The sequence below is a fragment of the Mchenga conophoros genome, linkage group LG9 (genome assembly GCF_057382185.1).
Source record: "Mchenga conophoros isolate Kocher_MC1m ecotype Shallow Benthic linkage group LG9, M_conophoros_male_GT1.1, whole genome shotgun sequence".
Lineage (NCBI taxonomy): Eukaryota > Metazoa > Chordata > Actinopteri > Cichliformes > Cichlidae > Mchenga > Mchenga conophoros.
In genome coordinates, this window is record NC_140534.1 from 5,979,880 (window position 1) to 5,995,407 (window position 15,528).

The window sequence follows — 15,528 nt, forward strand, 5'->3', positions numbered from 1 at the left end:
CGTCGCCACAGCACAGAGACAGCCTTACTTAGAGTTTTTAATGATCTTCTTTTAACGGTTGACTCTGGCTATTCCGTGGTTTTAGTTTTACTTGACTTGACTGCTGCTTTTGACATGGTTAACCACAACATTCTTCTATCAAGACTGGAACATGTTGTTGGTCTCAAAGGTATACGGTTTAAATCCTACCTCTCAGAGAGGTCGTTCTCTCTTGCTATAGGGCAACACTCCTCGGCTTCTGCCCCTATTTATTGTGGTGTGCCTCAAGGGTCCGTGCTCGGTCCTGCTCTTTGTACATGTTGCCGTTGGGATTAATTTCTTAAAAATATAACATCTCCTTTCATTGTTATGCCGATGATATCCAGATTTATTCACCTTTGAAATCAGATGTGTCTGCTTCTTTGCAACCTCTGTTCAACTGTTTGCATGAAGTTAAAATTTGGTTATCACATAATTTTCATACACTGAACGAGAATAAGACCGAAATCGTAGTTTTTGATGGTCACACTCTGCCCTTGGCCCTCTTGCTAGCCATCTCTCGCTCACTGTAAGGAACCTTGGAGTGTTCCTGGATGGCTCTTTTAAACTTGAGAAACGGGTCTCTACTGTGGTAAAAAACAGCTTTTACCAGTTGCGTCAGATATTCAAAGCAAAGCCGTTCCTTCCTTTAAAGGACCTTGAAACGCTTATCCACACATTTATCACATCCAGATTGGACGACTGTAACTGCCTCTACTCGGGCCTCCAACACTCTTCTCTTTAACGGCTTCAGTTAGTTCAGAATGCAGCTGCGCATCTTTTACCAGGTACGAGAATCTGTGAACACATAACTCCAATTTTAGCCAAATTACATTGGCTCCCAGTTAAATGTCGTATCGATTTTAAAATTCTTTTGTTCACTTTTAAAATATCGGAATAATTTAGCGCCCAGCTATCTTTCTGAACTACTTCACAGGCTCCTAGCACAACCTAGGTCTCGACTGAAGTCCAGAGGTGACCGGGCCGTTGCAACCGTGGCACCTAGACTCTGGAATAACCTCCCTGTTCATATTCGTACAGCCGAGTCTATCCAGTCTTTTAAATCACATCTTTTTACTTTGGCTTTTGATTCTAACTAGTTGGTTGTTCTTGCTTGTTGTGTTGTCACGTATTGTTTGTTGTCCTGTTTTATTGTTTTGTCTTAATTGTCTCATGCTTTTACTGACTGTGAAGCATTATGGTGAACATTGTTGTTTTTAATATGTGCTATATAAATAAATTTTGATTTGACTTGATGAGGTTGTCCCACTCACAACTGCATATCTGTGTAAATCAGGATTTTCCATTGTGGCCACAACCAAGACCAAAGCCTGAACCAGACTCAGAGCAACACTGGAAGCTGCTCTGAGAGTGAGCCTTTCCCCCATTCCACCCAGACCCGTGTCTCATTAACAGCTGAACATAAAAGGGGAGTTGCCTATTGTGACTGTTTGTTGAAGAATAACTTCTGGTTCTGCCAATGAAAAAACCTTTCAGATTCACTCACAGATTATAAGGCTATATTTTCATTTGCCCTTTATTTAAATTTTATAACAGTTTATTTATTTATTCATTTAATTAGAAAATTATTTTGAATGTATTTGTTTTATGAGCACATTATTCTATTTTTTCTTTTTTCTTGTCTCTTTTAGTAAAATTGAATTATTAATTATTTTGTGTTTTTAATCCTGACTTGAGCCTTTTAACTTTGCAGTTTGATTTGTTCCATGAATTGCTGGCATTTTGTTTTATGTACAGGTTCTTTGGGATTATTAGATTGCATCATGTCATCATCATGTTTATTTGACGAGGTTTTAGCCATTAAAATGATGTAGATTTGATTTAGTTATTAAATATATATAAAACCAAAAGCAACATCAATTTATTCAATACAGTGTCGGGCCCCAGGCAACTTTGTAGTGAAAACATTAGACCCAGAGGTAGGGATGCAACGATACCAATTTTTTCAAACCGATACGATACCGATACTTGGATCTGAGTACTTGCCGATACAGAGTACAAAAACCGATACTACACACACACAAATGCAATGAATCGGAAGACAGATTTTATTTTATTCTCTGCCGATAAAAAATAAAATCTTAATAAAAATGACCACAAAAAAATTTCAAGTGAAAAATAAGCACTTCTGCTAAATTATTGCAGAGTCTCCACATTGTAATTTAGCAAAATATCACTGAACTATTGGCACTGTCTCGAGCTTTCGGAATAATAAATAAACACTTCTGTTTGGAATATAATAAATACAAATTAGGTTTGAGAATAAAATAAACTTTTAAATTGTTGCAGAGTGTTCATAATGTAAACAAACAAACAAAATAATGAAAGTATTTGGCATTGACGAACGAACTCCCCATCTGCCCGTGGATCATCAGTCCACTGTGCCGTTAAACCAAAGACTGACATCGCGCACACACTGCTCGTCTTTACCTCTTTAGAAAGTTTTGTCACCATTATCTCCCTGATGTGTGGGCGGCTGGGAATTTCATATCGCAGCTCGAGTATGCTGAGAAGAATCCTATGTTTTCCACGACTGGCATTGGCTGGTCATCCAGAGCGATAAAACGAGTCAGAGCCTCTGTTATTTTAACTGCCCGTGGATTTTCTCTTGACATTTTTCATCGCTTTTCCAAAACCTGAGTTAAAGTTGGCTGTTCCAGTCCACACTGCTGACATTTTGTTTAGCCTAGCTACAGCAGCCTCCAGTTTCTCTTTTTTTATCTGGAGCTGCCAGTCTGACTCGTCTAACCCTGTGCCTGTTTAGCGCGGGATGTTCCCCTAGTGGCCAATCTGAAAAACTACAACAAAAATGACAAGCCACCCTCTGATTAATGAAACAAGTTAGTATCGGTTCATAGTATCGGTTCATGGTATCGGTTAACTTTTACGAGTATGAGTACACACACATTTTACAGTATCGGCCCCGATACCCGATACCCGATATCGGTATCGGTGCATCCCTACCCAGAGGTAAAACAGGTTAAGGACCGCTGATTTTCTACACACATCTTTGCGTGGGAGTTACATTAAATCTTGCAGAGCGGTATAATTCTGTACTGCTTCATGTAAGTGGGAAGATGATTTTTGTTGTTAAACATTTCAGGGTACATTTATTGTACAATTTAATATGAAAAAGTTGCTTAAAAATGTAAATTATGTTTGGATAAGTGGAGTAGGATGTTGTAGTCAATTTAGAGAAATGTAGATGACCCAGATTTGTTTTTTACGTGTGGACAGAAGATAAGATGGTAAGAGTCATTCATGTTATTCTAGTATATTCATAAGATACTTTCACCTAGAGTGCTTTCTCTAACTCTAAATTCTGGAGTATTTGTAGTTATGATAGTGTAATTTCAGATTTATATTGGTTAGTTTATGAGGGTGGCAAGTTCTAGAAACTCCCAGATGGCAATTTCAGTACATAAAGTTGGACGATCAGTAATTTATAGATTACATGAAAATTAACACGACATTTCTTTTACATTTATACTACAGGAACAGCAATACTGCTTCAAGCAGCAAGCATTAAGATGTAAGCTCTAAATCTTAAAAAAGGGAGAGAAAAGTTTAAGTTTGGTAAATTCACTTCTTCAAGAAAACCCTATGGCAATACACTACCAGTCAAAAGTTTGGACATGCCTTCTCATTCAATGTTTTATCTATTTTTACTACTTTCTACATTGTAGATATATATGAAGAAAGATATATGGGGTTATACAGCAAAGAAAAAATGATAAATAACTCTAAATATATCTTATATTATAGATTCCTCAAAGTAGAAGAAACCACTACTAAGGAAAAGCAACAAGCAGAAGAGATTTGTTTGGGCAATCCGATCCGGTTAGTTGGACAATCATTTATCTTTTAACAGGACAATGACCACAAACACACCTCCAGGCTGTGTAAGGGCTATTTGACCAAGACAGAGAGCAACAGAGTGCTGTGCCAGATGGCCGGGCCTCCACAGTCAGCATCTCTGGGAACTCCTTCAAGACTGTTGGAAACCATTTCAGGTGATGACCTCATGAATCTCATCGAGACAATGCCAAGGATGTGCAAAGCAGTAATCAAAGCAAACGGTGGCTATTTTGAAGAATCGAAAATATAAAACACGTTTTGAGTCATTTCACACTTTTTTGTTTACTACATAATTCCGTATGTGTTCATTCATAGTTTTGATGCCTTCAGTGAGAATTTAAAATGTAAATAGTCATGAAACTAAAGAAAAACCATTAAATGAGGAAGTCTGTCCAAACTTTCGACTGATAGTGTATACATCACAAAGAATTATGACTGTTGCTGTCATTTAAATAAAAAATAAAACACAAATATTTTAATTTTATTTATATAGGGCCAAACAACAACATCTGTTGCCTCAAGGAACTTTATATTGTTAGATAAAGATCCTACAATAATACAGAGAACACACGGAAAACCCAGTCAGTGGACCCCTCTGAGCAACTACTTTGGTGGCAGTGGGAAGGAAAAACCCCATTTTAACAGGAAGAAACCTCCAGCAGAACCAGGCTCACGGAGGACGGTCATCTGCTGTGACTGGTTGGGGGTAAGGGGACTTTATGACCCTTTTCTGTGGGCAAAATACATACATACACCTTACGTGAAAAAAATAAAAATAGTAGTAAACTTATCTATTTTTATGCTTGTGGAGTAGATGCACTCCACTTCCACATCGGTTTCATGTCTGCCTCTCTCACTGATTACACTGGAAATGTAATGTTGCTGTATCCACTCTGAAAATTGTCTGCAAACAATAAGGAGCCATGGTGTAAGACAAATGATGACACACCATCTACTGTAAAAATAACAACTATTTGGAAATCCAGGAAAAATGGTTTGAAGAGATGTTCTTTGTTATGTGGATCTGGATCTTGTTTTTTTGGTTAGATACCGTTTTTAGTTCCACATTACTTTTTGTGTTTATGTTAAAAATGCATAATTACATTGGCAAAACTTAAGTTAATCAGTAAAAGTGTTAACATCACTCGCTATAGCTTTCTAATATCCTAATGCTATAAAGTCTTTGCTGTGAAGCTGAATGCAGATCATTATGTAAAAAAGAAACGCACCCCGGTTCCTGCAGCGTGGAGGACGTGTGCGTTTGGTGTGGATCCCCAGAGTCATCAGGAAGGTTGTGAGCTCAATGTGTGAGATGAAACACAGCTGTGTGAGGTCACGTGACGACAGGTCGCCTGCACAGCTAAGACCCTGAGAGGGAGGGATAGATGCAAACTGCACACACACACACACACACACACACACACACACACACACACACACTCTTTTTTGCATCCGTTAGCAGCCTCCTGTGTTGTAAGCAATCAGATTTGACTGGAAGACCTCTCTCAGCATGCAGCAGGTCAAACTCACCTGCAGCTCACTGTTGTTGTCTCTATGGAAACGTAAACAGTCCCAACAAGCCTTGCCCCTTTTGTGCTCAGCCACACCTTCTGAGTATGGAGAGTCCCGCAGCACCCAGTCAGGTTGCATCAATTGACTGACGGGGGACGAGTGTGTGTGAGGAGGGGAAGAGGTATATTTGTGAGAGTCAGTGTGTGTTGGTGAATGTGCGTGTGTCAGAACAGTTGTGTCGATGACATGTGTCGGAGAGCATTTGTTTCCTGGAGAGTTTGCGTGATGCAGAGAGTCTGTGTTTGAGGGGGGTGAGGGGTGCTCTGGTAGTTGATCTTCAACAGCCAACACGGGTAGAGTTGGTCGTACTGTAAAAGACACAAAGCATAAAGCTCTCAGCAGGTACAGAGAAAAAACAAACAAAATCTCTTGCAGAAATAGAATCCTGTTTCCAAAAACACTGGGATGCTCGGATGTCAAAAGCAAATAAAACTAGCAAATTGCAAATCATTTAAAACATTTTTCAGCTCTGTTCAAATCACACAGCTAGAGTTATTTATATAGTGCATTGACACAACAGCCATCTGGAGGATGATGAAGAGATGGTGAGAAGGAAGATTCCTTTTTAACAAGAACAACCAGGCTTAGCGACAGACATCTGCTGTGACCGACCGACCTGGGGCGTGTGAGGAAGAGGAGAGCATTGAAAGACGAGGACAGAACACATGCTATGGGAGAGAAGACAAAAGTTAATGACATGCAAAAGTGAAATGTAAACACAACAGAACACAAAAACAAAATGTTCACTGCATCATAGAAGGTCCCCCTGAAGCCCGTGGCAATAGCAGCATAACTAAGGGATGCTTCAGTCACCTGATCCAATGAAAGTTGAATGAAAGTTTCAACTGCCTGGTGGCAAGCATGGATGTAGAGTCCCACTTACTATGGAACTTCTTTTATACAGGGAGTGCAGAATTATTAGGCAAGTTGTATTTTTGAGGAATAATTTTATTATTGAACAACAACCATGTTCTCAATGAACCCAAAAAACTCATTAATATCAAAGCTGAATGTTTTTGGAAGTAGTTTTTAGTTTGTTTTTAGTTTGAGCTATTTTAGGGGGATATCTGTGTGTGCAGGTGACTATTACTGTGCATAATTATTAGGCAACTTAACAAAAAACAAATATATACCCATTTCAATTATTTATTTTTACCAGTGAAACCAATATAACATCTCCACATTCACAAATATACATTTCTGACATTCAAAAACAAAACAAAAACAAATCAGCGACCAATATTGGCTGCGGTCGTGAGGTCTCAGAATCTGCTATGTGAGCAAAAAGAGTGACAAGACCACAGAATCGACGGCTAATAACATCACGGAGAAGCTCGCAGCTATTAACGGGAGACTGAGAGACCAGTGTCGGAGTGTTAAAAAACAGCTTGGAATTCTCAATTACCATCATAACCCGGCTACCCCTTCGGCGCCAGCTCAAGGCTGGAGCTGAACAACAACTCCCTGATAACGACTGTGTTGAGTCTGTTCCTTCCCATTCCATGCAAGGCCACCTGGGTTGGCTGGAAGACTGTTTACTTAGCCTGGCAGGGCGAAGGACACTGTCTCAGCTGAACTATGGACACGCACACACATACATATACTGATACTGATAAGCACTCACTGACGCATCACCCTCCCTACCTCGGATCCAACGCCACCTCCAATGCTTACCTCCCCCATGATGTGGACATTGGGTCAGTTGGAGGCGCAGTCGAAAGATTGCAGCGGTCCCAGATCAGATGTACACACTGGAACTCTTTCCCATGTTGCTTGTCTGTGTTTAATGTGTTATGGTGTGTTGATACCTGTGCATTCCTGTATTATCCTTTTGTGTTACACATTTCAATGTTTTTTTTCCTCTCGCTACCTGGCCTGACCTGTCTCCCCAATGTGATGTTTGTATTGTATGTACGGTCGGCAAGGTCTGTCATCTCGGTTGTGGGCAAAAGACCTGCAACTGACAAATAAAGGCTATCTCATCTCTCATCTCAATATAGCCACCTTTCTTTGCAAGGACACTCAAAAGCCTGCTGTGGCGGAGGCGTGGCCCCGGGCGCAGCTGCCGGGAAGGAGTGGAGCAGAAGGCTCAACAGGGCGGCGCTGCGAGGCCGGTAAGAACAGCTGATGGTGTTTATGTACTAATGATGGTCTCCCTCCGCTGTGTTTATAGTGAGACGGGGAGGAGCGGCGAGAGATCAGCTGGGCTCGTGAGCTGTCAGGCTGTGCGACTGAGTCAGCTGTGTAAACAAACAAATAAATGTGGAATTTGGCAGTACATACCTGCGTGTGCGTGTGTTTGTGCCTGGTGTATTCCACACCTGCCATCCATGGATTCTGTCAGTGTTTTGATCTGTTCACCATCAACATTGCGTGTAGCAGCAACCACAGCCTCCCAGACACTGTTCAGAGAGGTGTACTATTTTCCCTCCTTGTAAATCTCACATTTGATGATGGACCACAGGTTCTCAATGGGGTTCAGATCAGGTGAACAAGGAGGCCATGTCATTAGTTTTTCTTCTTTTATACCCTTTCTTGCCAGCCACGCTGTGGAGTACTTGGACGCGTGTGATGGAGCATTGTCCTGCATGAAAATCATGTTTTTCTTTTTTCTTTTCTTTCTGCCTGTCCCGTTTGGCTCTTTTGCATCAGAATTGTTGTCTAAAGGCAAAGAAAGATGCCCAACGGATTTACTTTACCAAATTGACCATCACAGCCTTGCCGTAATGGTCCATTTGATTCACCTTTTATTGTTTATTTAATTTTCACTTGCTGAATACGGGACAGACTTGACTGGAGGAAAGAAGGGGAGAAAGAAAGAGGGAAAGAGAAACAGCTGAGAAGAGGGACGGGGGAGAAGGGCAAAAAACATAAACCAACAGAATGAGCAGAAAAAAAAAAAGAAATAAAAAATGCATATATCAATCACCTGGATCACCTGCTGAGAAAGAAAAAAGAAAGCAAGCAGAAGAGAACAAGAGTAATAGAATAAACAACATCACAATGATATATGGGAATATGACAGTAAATACTAAATATTAAACATTATTGTGCAGCACATAAGATCAACAGAACACAGTGTGCTTTGAGGTAGGAGCCAAAAAGGGTGTAGTTTGTGGGTGTGATCACCCGTGTGTACACCTGTGAGCATGGACGCGCTTGTTTTTTGTTTTTTAAAAGGTTCCTTCATGTAATGATCTGCTAGAGGGTGTGGGGGGGCCACAGCCCCGTCCTCCAGGGCATGAAGCAGGTATGGAGGAGATCAAAACTCCAGACATCCAGAGGCCCCCAGAACACAAGAGACCAAGGAAGACCAACAGAGGGGCAGCCGCGCCACTGTCCCAGAAAGAGCTGAGGAGAGTCCCAGATGAGGGCTCACTCAGCAGCCGCGGGGCAGAAGCCAGGGGGAGTTGCAGTGACGCGCCCGTGAGCTCCGCCGGCAGCCAGCCGTGCCTGAGTGACCGAGCCCCAGGCCGAGAGGCCGGGGGCACCCCACCTCCGAAGTGGCCCGAGCGAGCCCCAGGATCCAGGCCCTGATAAGCGGCCGCCAAGGAGTGAGCCGGTGTGTACCTGGACGCCCATCCCCAGACACAAAGAACCACCAACGCACCGATACCTGAGGGGGTCCGCCACTGGCAGGGGAAGTGGTGGTGGGGGGAGATAGACCTCCAAACCTTGGAGGGCCTGAGATGTCCCCAGAGAGGTGGCGCCTGACACCCAACCTGACATATAGACACAGACATACAGGCACACACAGACACAAACATCCATTCCCACCCTCATGCTCTCATATGCACTTACTCCACACTCAACCAACGTGGAGACAAACATAAAGAGACGCTGTACACACGATCACACTCCCCAAGCGTACTCTACAAACCGGGTCTAGGTACCCTTGCCCCTGGAGGGGGGAACAGCACCCAGACCCAGGTGGTGTTACCCTTTTCCCTGCGGTGGGGAGAGGCAGACCGCCCCGACTCCGCAGCAGCAGGGAGGCCCCACACTCCAGACCGCAGTCGGACAGCCAACTCCTCCTCCTAGCCCCCCGCTCCAGCAGGTCGCAGAGAATGGGGGTGAGAGAAGACTCCAAATCATGTTTTTCTTGAAGGATGCAGACTTCTTCATGTACCACTGCTTGAAGAAGGTGTCTTCCAGAAACTGGCAGTAGGACTGGGAGTTGAGCTTGACTCCATCCTCAACCCGAAAAGGCCCCACAAGCTCATCTTTGATGATACCAACCCAAACCAGTACTCCACCTCCACCTTGCTGGCGTCTGAGTCGGACTGGAGCTCTCTGCCCTTTACCAATCCAGCCACGGGCCCATCCATCTGGCCCATCAAGACTCACTCTCATTTCATCAGTCCATAAAACCTTAGAAAAACCAGTCTTGAGATATTTCTTGGCCCAGTCTTGACGTTTCAGCTTGTGTGTCTTGTTCAGTGGTGGTCGTCTTTCAGCCTTTCTTACCTTGGCCATGTCTCTGAGTATTGCACACCTTGTGCTTTTGGGCACTCCAGTGATGTTGCAGCTCTGAAATATGGCCAAACTGGTGGCAAGTGGCATCTTGGCAGCTGCACGCTTGACTTTTCTCAGTTCATGGGCAGTTATTTTGCGCCTTGGTTTTTCCACACGCTTCTTGCGACCCTGTTGACTATTTTGAATGAAACGCTTGATTGTTCGATGATCACGCTTCAGAAGCTTTGCAATTTTGAGACTGCTGCATCCCTCTGCAAGATATCTCACTATTTTTGACTTTTCTGAGCCTGTCAAGTCCTTCTTTTGACCCATTTTGCCAAAGGAAAGGACGTTGCCTAATAATTATGCACACCTGATATAGGGTGTTGATGTCATTAGACCACACCCCTTCTCATTACAGAGATGCACATCACCTAATCTGCTTAATTGGTAGTAGGCTTTCGAGCCTATACAGCTTGGAGTAAGACAACATGCATGAAGAGGATGATGTGGACAAAATACTCATTTGCCTAATAATTCTGCACTCCCTGTAAATAATATAAAAATTTGTGGAGGAAAACAGAGAATATATACATACAAAAAAATGAGTAGTCCTATTTTTCCTGAGAGCTTTTTATACAGTAACCGACATGTTTCCATGCTAGACGACATCATACACTATATAAAATGACTCTTCCTGTCCAGCTTACATGCTATAATTCATGTGTGAATTACACAAGGAGTCAAATGTCTCTGATTTGTTTCACAGCACTATTAATATAAGTGACCTCTGTGGGAGTAAGTGTAAGCAGCTACTCTGCATGTTGGGACTAGGCACTGAATGAAATAGTAGTGAAATTATAATTAGTTACATTAGTTACAGTTATTTCTCAGAGACACTCTGACGCAGTGTCATCCATTATTGTAAATTTGCATGTAATTAAGAAACTGTGAGACAAAAGATGATTTTCAGGAGATCTTCCTAAATGTTCAGTTATGTACATATATATATATCTATGTATATATATATATATATATATATATATATATATATATATATATATATATATATATATATATATATGTGTGTGTGTGTGTGTGTGTATATATATATATATCTATATAGTGTCTGTCTCCTGAATCCCAACTGGAAGCTGGTTTCACAGGCTTACTCCACATGTAAGCCTGCAGTCTGAGACAAACCTAATATTCTTCAGGTTACTCTGTATTCATACTGTTTAGAAATGTGACTAAATAGACCAAAAAAAAAATAGACCAAACCCACACACAACAGTGCAGTGTCTATCAGAGGTACTAAGGACCATAAAACCATAAATCATCTGCTATGCCCTGGGTGGCATCTAGCATAAATAAAGATATATAAAGAACCAACCTCTGCAAAGGACCACAGGAATCACTTATAGGTGAGCAGACACGCACCTCTGGAAGTATTTCGGCGAATGGTCTTGGTGGTGGTGTGGTATCGACTTGGTGGTGGTTCAGCATGATGGGAGTGGGGGTACACACATCTGTCTGCTGGGTCGTCAGGCTGGAACAAAAAGTTGGGGAAAAAATGCAGATCACAGCCTTTTTCTATTCATTTCCCAGGAATTATTTTAAGACACACAGCTTCTTACAATGACTATAATCTAAATTGCTGTGATATTCTAAAACGTATGGTCGACTATACAATTTCATAAAATGTCTCTACATCTGTGTTGCACATTTGTTTTGCATTTAATATAAAATGCATTTCTATGTTTGTGTCCCACCTCAGTGAAGATATCCCGGACATCTCTGATTGGCTGTCTGTTTCTCTTCTTCAGTGTCTCGTTATAGTTATCCAGCCTCTTCCTCACAGTGGTTGCTTGTTGATGTGTCAAAGTGGACAGCAGCAACTCAGCTGGCGGTGGCACCTCATCTGCCAATGGCAAGCCCGTCACCAGGGAAGCCAACCCCGCATCTGTCAGCCACGCCTCCTCAAGCTCCACCTCTAAAAGGAACAAATCACGTAGGATCCGAACAGTAAGATGACATCTGACTCAGCTGTCAGTTTGACATACCATCCATACTCTTTCTCTCATCTTCCTCCTCTTCTTCTTCCCCATCCTTCTCTTCCTCAATGCTGTGTACTTCCCTCCAGTAGGTCTCCAGGGCAACATGTTTGGGGTCAGAGGTGGTGGAGTTAGAGGTGGTAGACGAAGACAACATCTTGTAAAAAAAAAAGTGCCAGCCAGACAGAGATAATTTTTTATTTTACGACTATTAGAATTTCAAAATATGACATAAGTAAAGTATTATCTTGTTAAAAGCTTATCAAAGCTTTATCACTCCAACTTTCCCACGCTGCCAACAGAATTTATTGACATGTTCCAAAACCCAGTTTGAGATATTTTAAGCTTTGTGATTCTGGTATGTTGTCCTGCTGAAAAGCAGTGATCAGAAGAACGCCACATAAATGGATGGAAACAATACTCAGATAGCCTGTGACCATTTGAACAAAGTAATTAGTTACTAATTACAGATTACTTCTCCAAGAAAGTAATCTTGTTACTTTATGGATTACTTATCTTCAAAAGTAATTAGTTGCTTTATTACTTAGTTACTTTATAAAAACATGATACACAACCTGAATACGTAATAAAGCAACAGACTTTTCAGCCCAATTCTATTTTTTGAATTGAATCAAATGAAAAAGTTGCTTCTTAAAAATTGTTCTATTAATTTTAATCTTTCAACTTTATGTACATTGCATCAAGCAAAAATGTAATTATATGCAGCAGTCTCTGACTTGAAGACATTTGTTTAACATTTAACACTGAATTTTCTGTATATTCCAGCTATACAATAAAATATTCTTTTGTGTTTACACTCACTCTTTCAAATAGATGCAAGTAAAACAGAAAAAAATAAATAAAATCAAACTTTTAGCAGCACTAAGTCCTGTTGCTCTGAGTCTATTTTCACCTGTTTAGCAGAAGTGGGGCAGTCGGAGTTTTGCCCGGTACCGCAGAGGTCATGTCACTCGGGGTGATCCGTGGGTTTCTCTGTGAATTTCACATTCCCATGTTGTGCCAAAAAGTGATCGTCTGCCAAAAACTGATTACTTGTATTTAAGCTACTATAAATAAGTTGTTAGTCTATAATATGTGAAATATATGTCAAATGCATCCTTCATGAGTGATATTAAGTCATTTTGGGCTACAAACAACATTTCTGTCACAAGGTAGAAACTGCAACCAAGACATCAAACAAGACATCTTGGCCAAATTCTAGAGTAATCTGGCCATGGGCCAGCAGAAAAAATGCAACAAATATAAGAATAGTTTGTTAACATATTTTACGTGGCCAAAAACCCAACTGGTTATAATGTAGGTACAATAACACATAAAGATACTTGGTAATTTTATATATTATATATTATTTATATTTGTAAATCCTTTTTAAAGTCTATTTACCAATATGAGTAAAGACATTACACATTAAAAAAAAACACATGGAAATAGTGGAAATCAGATGTGCTAGGTGCTTCCTCAGACTTGAAGTTTAATTTTTATGCTGTAAAAAGAAGTTTTCTTCCCCAGTGGACACTAATGTTTGTCATGTTTTACAGAATAAAACTCAAAGTAATGTCAGTAGTTCCAAGATTTAAATGCTGCATAGTCGTACTCTCTCCTCAGCTCCACATTATCTATTGTTGATCTGCACACGTCTGTAGCTGCCACGGACGTCGCAAGCTCGTAAGTCATTGTCATGAGCAATGTTCCCTCTAATTTTTCATGTGTCTGAGCGAACACACAAACTCCCTGAGCGTCCCTTGGACCACTGTGAGCAACAGCAGACGTGTGCACTGTGGTCACGCCAGCATCCAATCCATCCAAGTTACATGGTTTATTAAAATAATCAAATTACAGCATTTACATTTATGTTAGACTACTTTTAATTAACTGCTTTAGCCCACTTACAATGAAAATTAAAAAAAATCTTGTTCATGACCTGTGTAGTATGTTAACACTACTGGAAGTAAAAAATAACTTGAACTCCAATTTTGAAAACAAAGTTTCTTCTTCTTCTTCTTCTTTTTTTTTTTGTATAAAGCTCTGACTTGTATTATGAGTCTGTGGTCTGGGAGAGAGTCCTGTAACTCTATGTCTGCAAAATACAGTAAATAATGACCAATGTTGGGCAATTAATTATATAGTTACTTCTTCAAAAAAGTAACTGAGTTATGAAAACAACAAAGTTTTTTGCAGCTGTTTACCTAAAAATGCAGCCAAGCCATTTTTTAAAAATAAACATTTCAAACTATTTACAGAACAATCAGCTGTTCTGCATCAAATTTGATGCCACAAAATTTTTTTGGAGTGGCACAAAAATTATTTGTGCCACTCCAAAAAATAATTTCTGTCCACTATGAGATAAAGGAGAACTACAGCCTGATACCTGCAGGCCTGACAACAGCAGATGTATCACTGCTGTAACTCCTGTAACATTCAGCAGTCGCCTCATTGTTCTGACACACACAACAAAACTATTGACTACACTACACACTAACTACACACTAACTACACACTAACTACACAAGATTTGCGCTAAACATCGCAAATCTCTCACATCTCAAAACACCGCTGTCACTCCTAAAACTTCCCCCTTCCTAAACAACTAAATGACATTTTGCCATATCATTTTTTGATTGGTCAACCAGGTTTCATTTTTCGACCAATAGGAAAGGGTGGGGTTTTTTGGCGTTGTTTTTACTGAGAGTGTTTTTGAGCGTTTTCCTTATAAAACGCCATTTTTACCGTTTCTTCCCGCAGTAAATATAAACGACGACAGTATTCAGGAAGAAAACCAAACATTGCAGATATTTTTTATCATAACTCTGGTTTTACGTGGCCGATCAACACAGTTTAAAAACTGGTATAAAGTCCACACTTTTTCCGTCAATTGTTCCGTCTGTCCTGCTCACATCTCCAATGGTTGTACACGTTGTCATTAACGTGGCTTCACTCCACATCAACCACGCCGCTTTGCTAGCTAAAACATTGGTGTCGGCACAAAAGGACGAATAAGGACGTATATACGAATGTGAATCGCATCATTGGCTGGACTATGGGATACGGTGACATCGTTCTAATCCCATACGGGAGCATCCAGTCACTTACTGACTGCAAAACAGAATTGTTGAAGTATTTATTTTAATTTCAATTCAGGTTAGATTTTTTTTTTTGTGCGCAACGCAGATTTTCTGTGCGCAGAGACGTGCCAGCAGTGCGCAATTGCGCACGTGCGCAGCTTAGAGGGAACATTGATCATGAGACACTCTCACAAACAAAATCACAGTTTAGTAACGCAGCGTTCCTATGGGAAAGTAACAGTAAACAAATTACTTTTTTGCAATAGTAATCCCTTACTTTACTCATTACTTGAAAAAAGTAATAACATGGTGGGACATTTAAATCATACTCGGTTCAACATCAACTATGCTCTGAAACTATCGCCCATAATCACCAGCCTCAGCTGTTGATACAAGGCAGGACGGATCAGTGCTTTCATGTGTTTTCACCAGATTCTTATCATATCATCTGAATGTCCCAGCGGAAA

The 15,528-nt window shown here is 40.8% G+C and overlaps 1 protein-coding gene across 1 annotated transcript in view; it reads right to left on the minus strand.

Moving 5' to 3' along the window:
• Positions 1–15,528, minus strand: part of arhgap28 (Rho GTPase activating protein 28) — a 30,160-nt gene that overhangs the window by 9,783 nt on the left and 4,849 nt on the right. Inside the window, exons 2-6 of the mRNA XM_085286204.1 lie at positions 11,988–12,135; positions 11,697–11,917; positions 11,365–11,473; positions 5,428–5,777; positions 5,127–5,289 (exon numbers count right to left, since the gene is read on the minus strand). Of these exons, the coding sequence (XP_085142330.1) occupies positions 5,127–5,289; positions 5,428–5,777; positions 11,365–11,473; positions 11,697–11,917; positions 11,988–12,135 (991 nt within the window). The remainder of the gene's footprint in view (positions 1–5,126; positions 5,290–5,427; positions 5,778–11,364; positions 11,474–11,696; positions 11,918–11,987; positions 12,136–15,528) is intronic.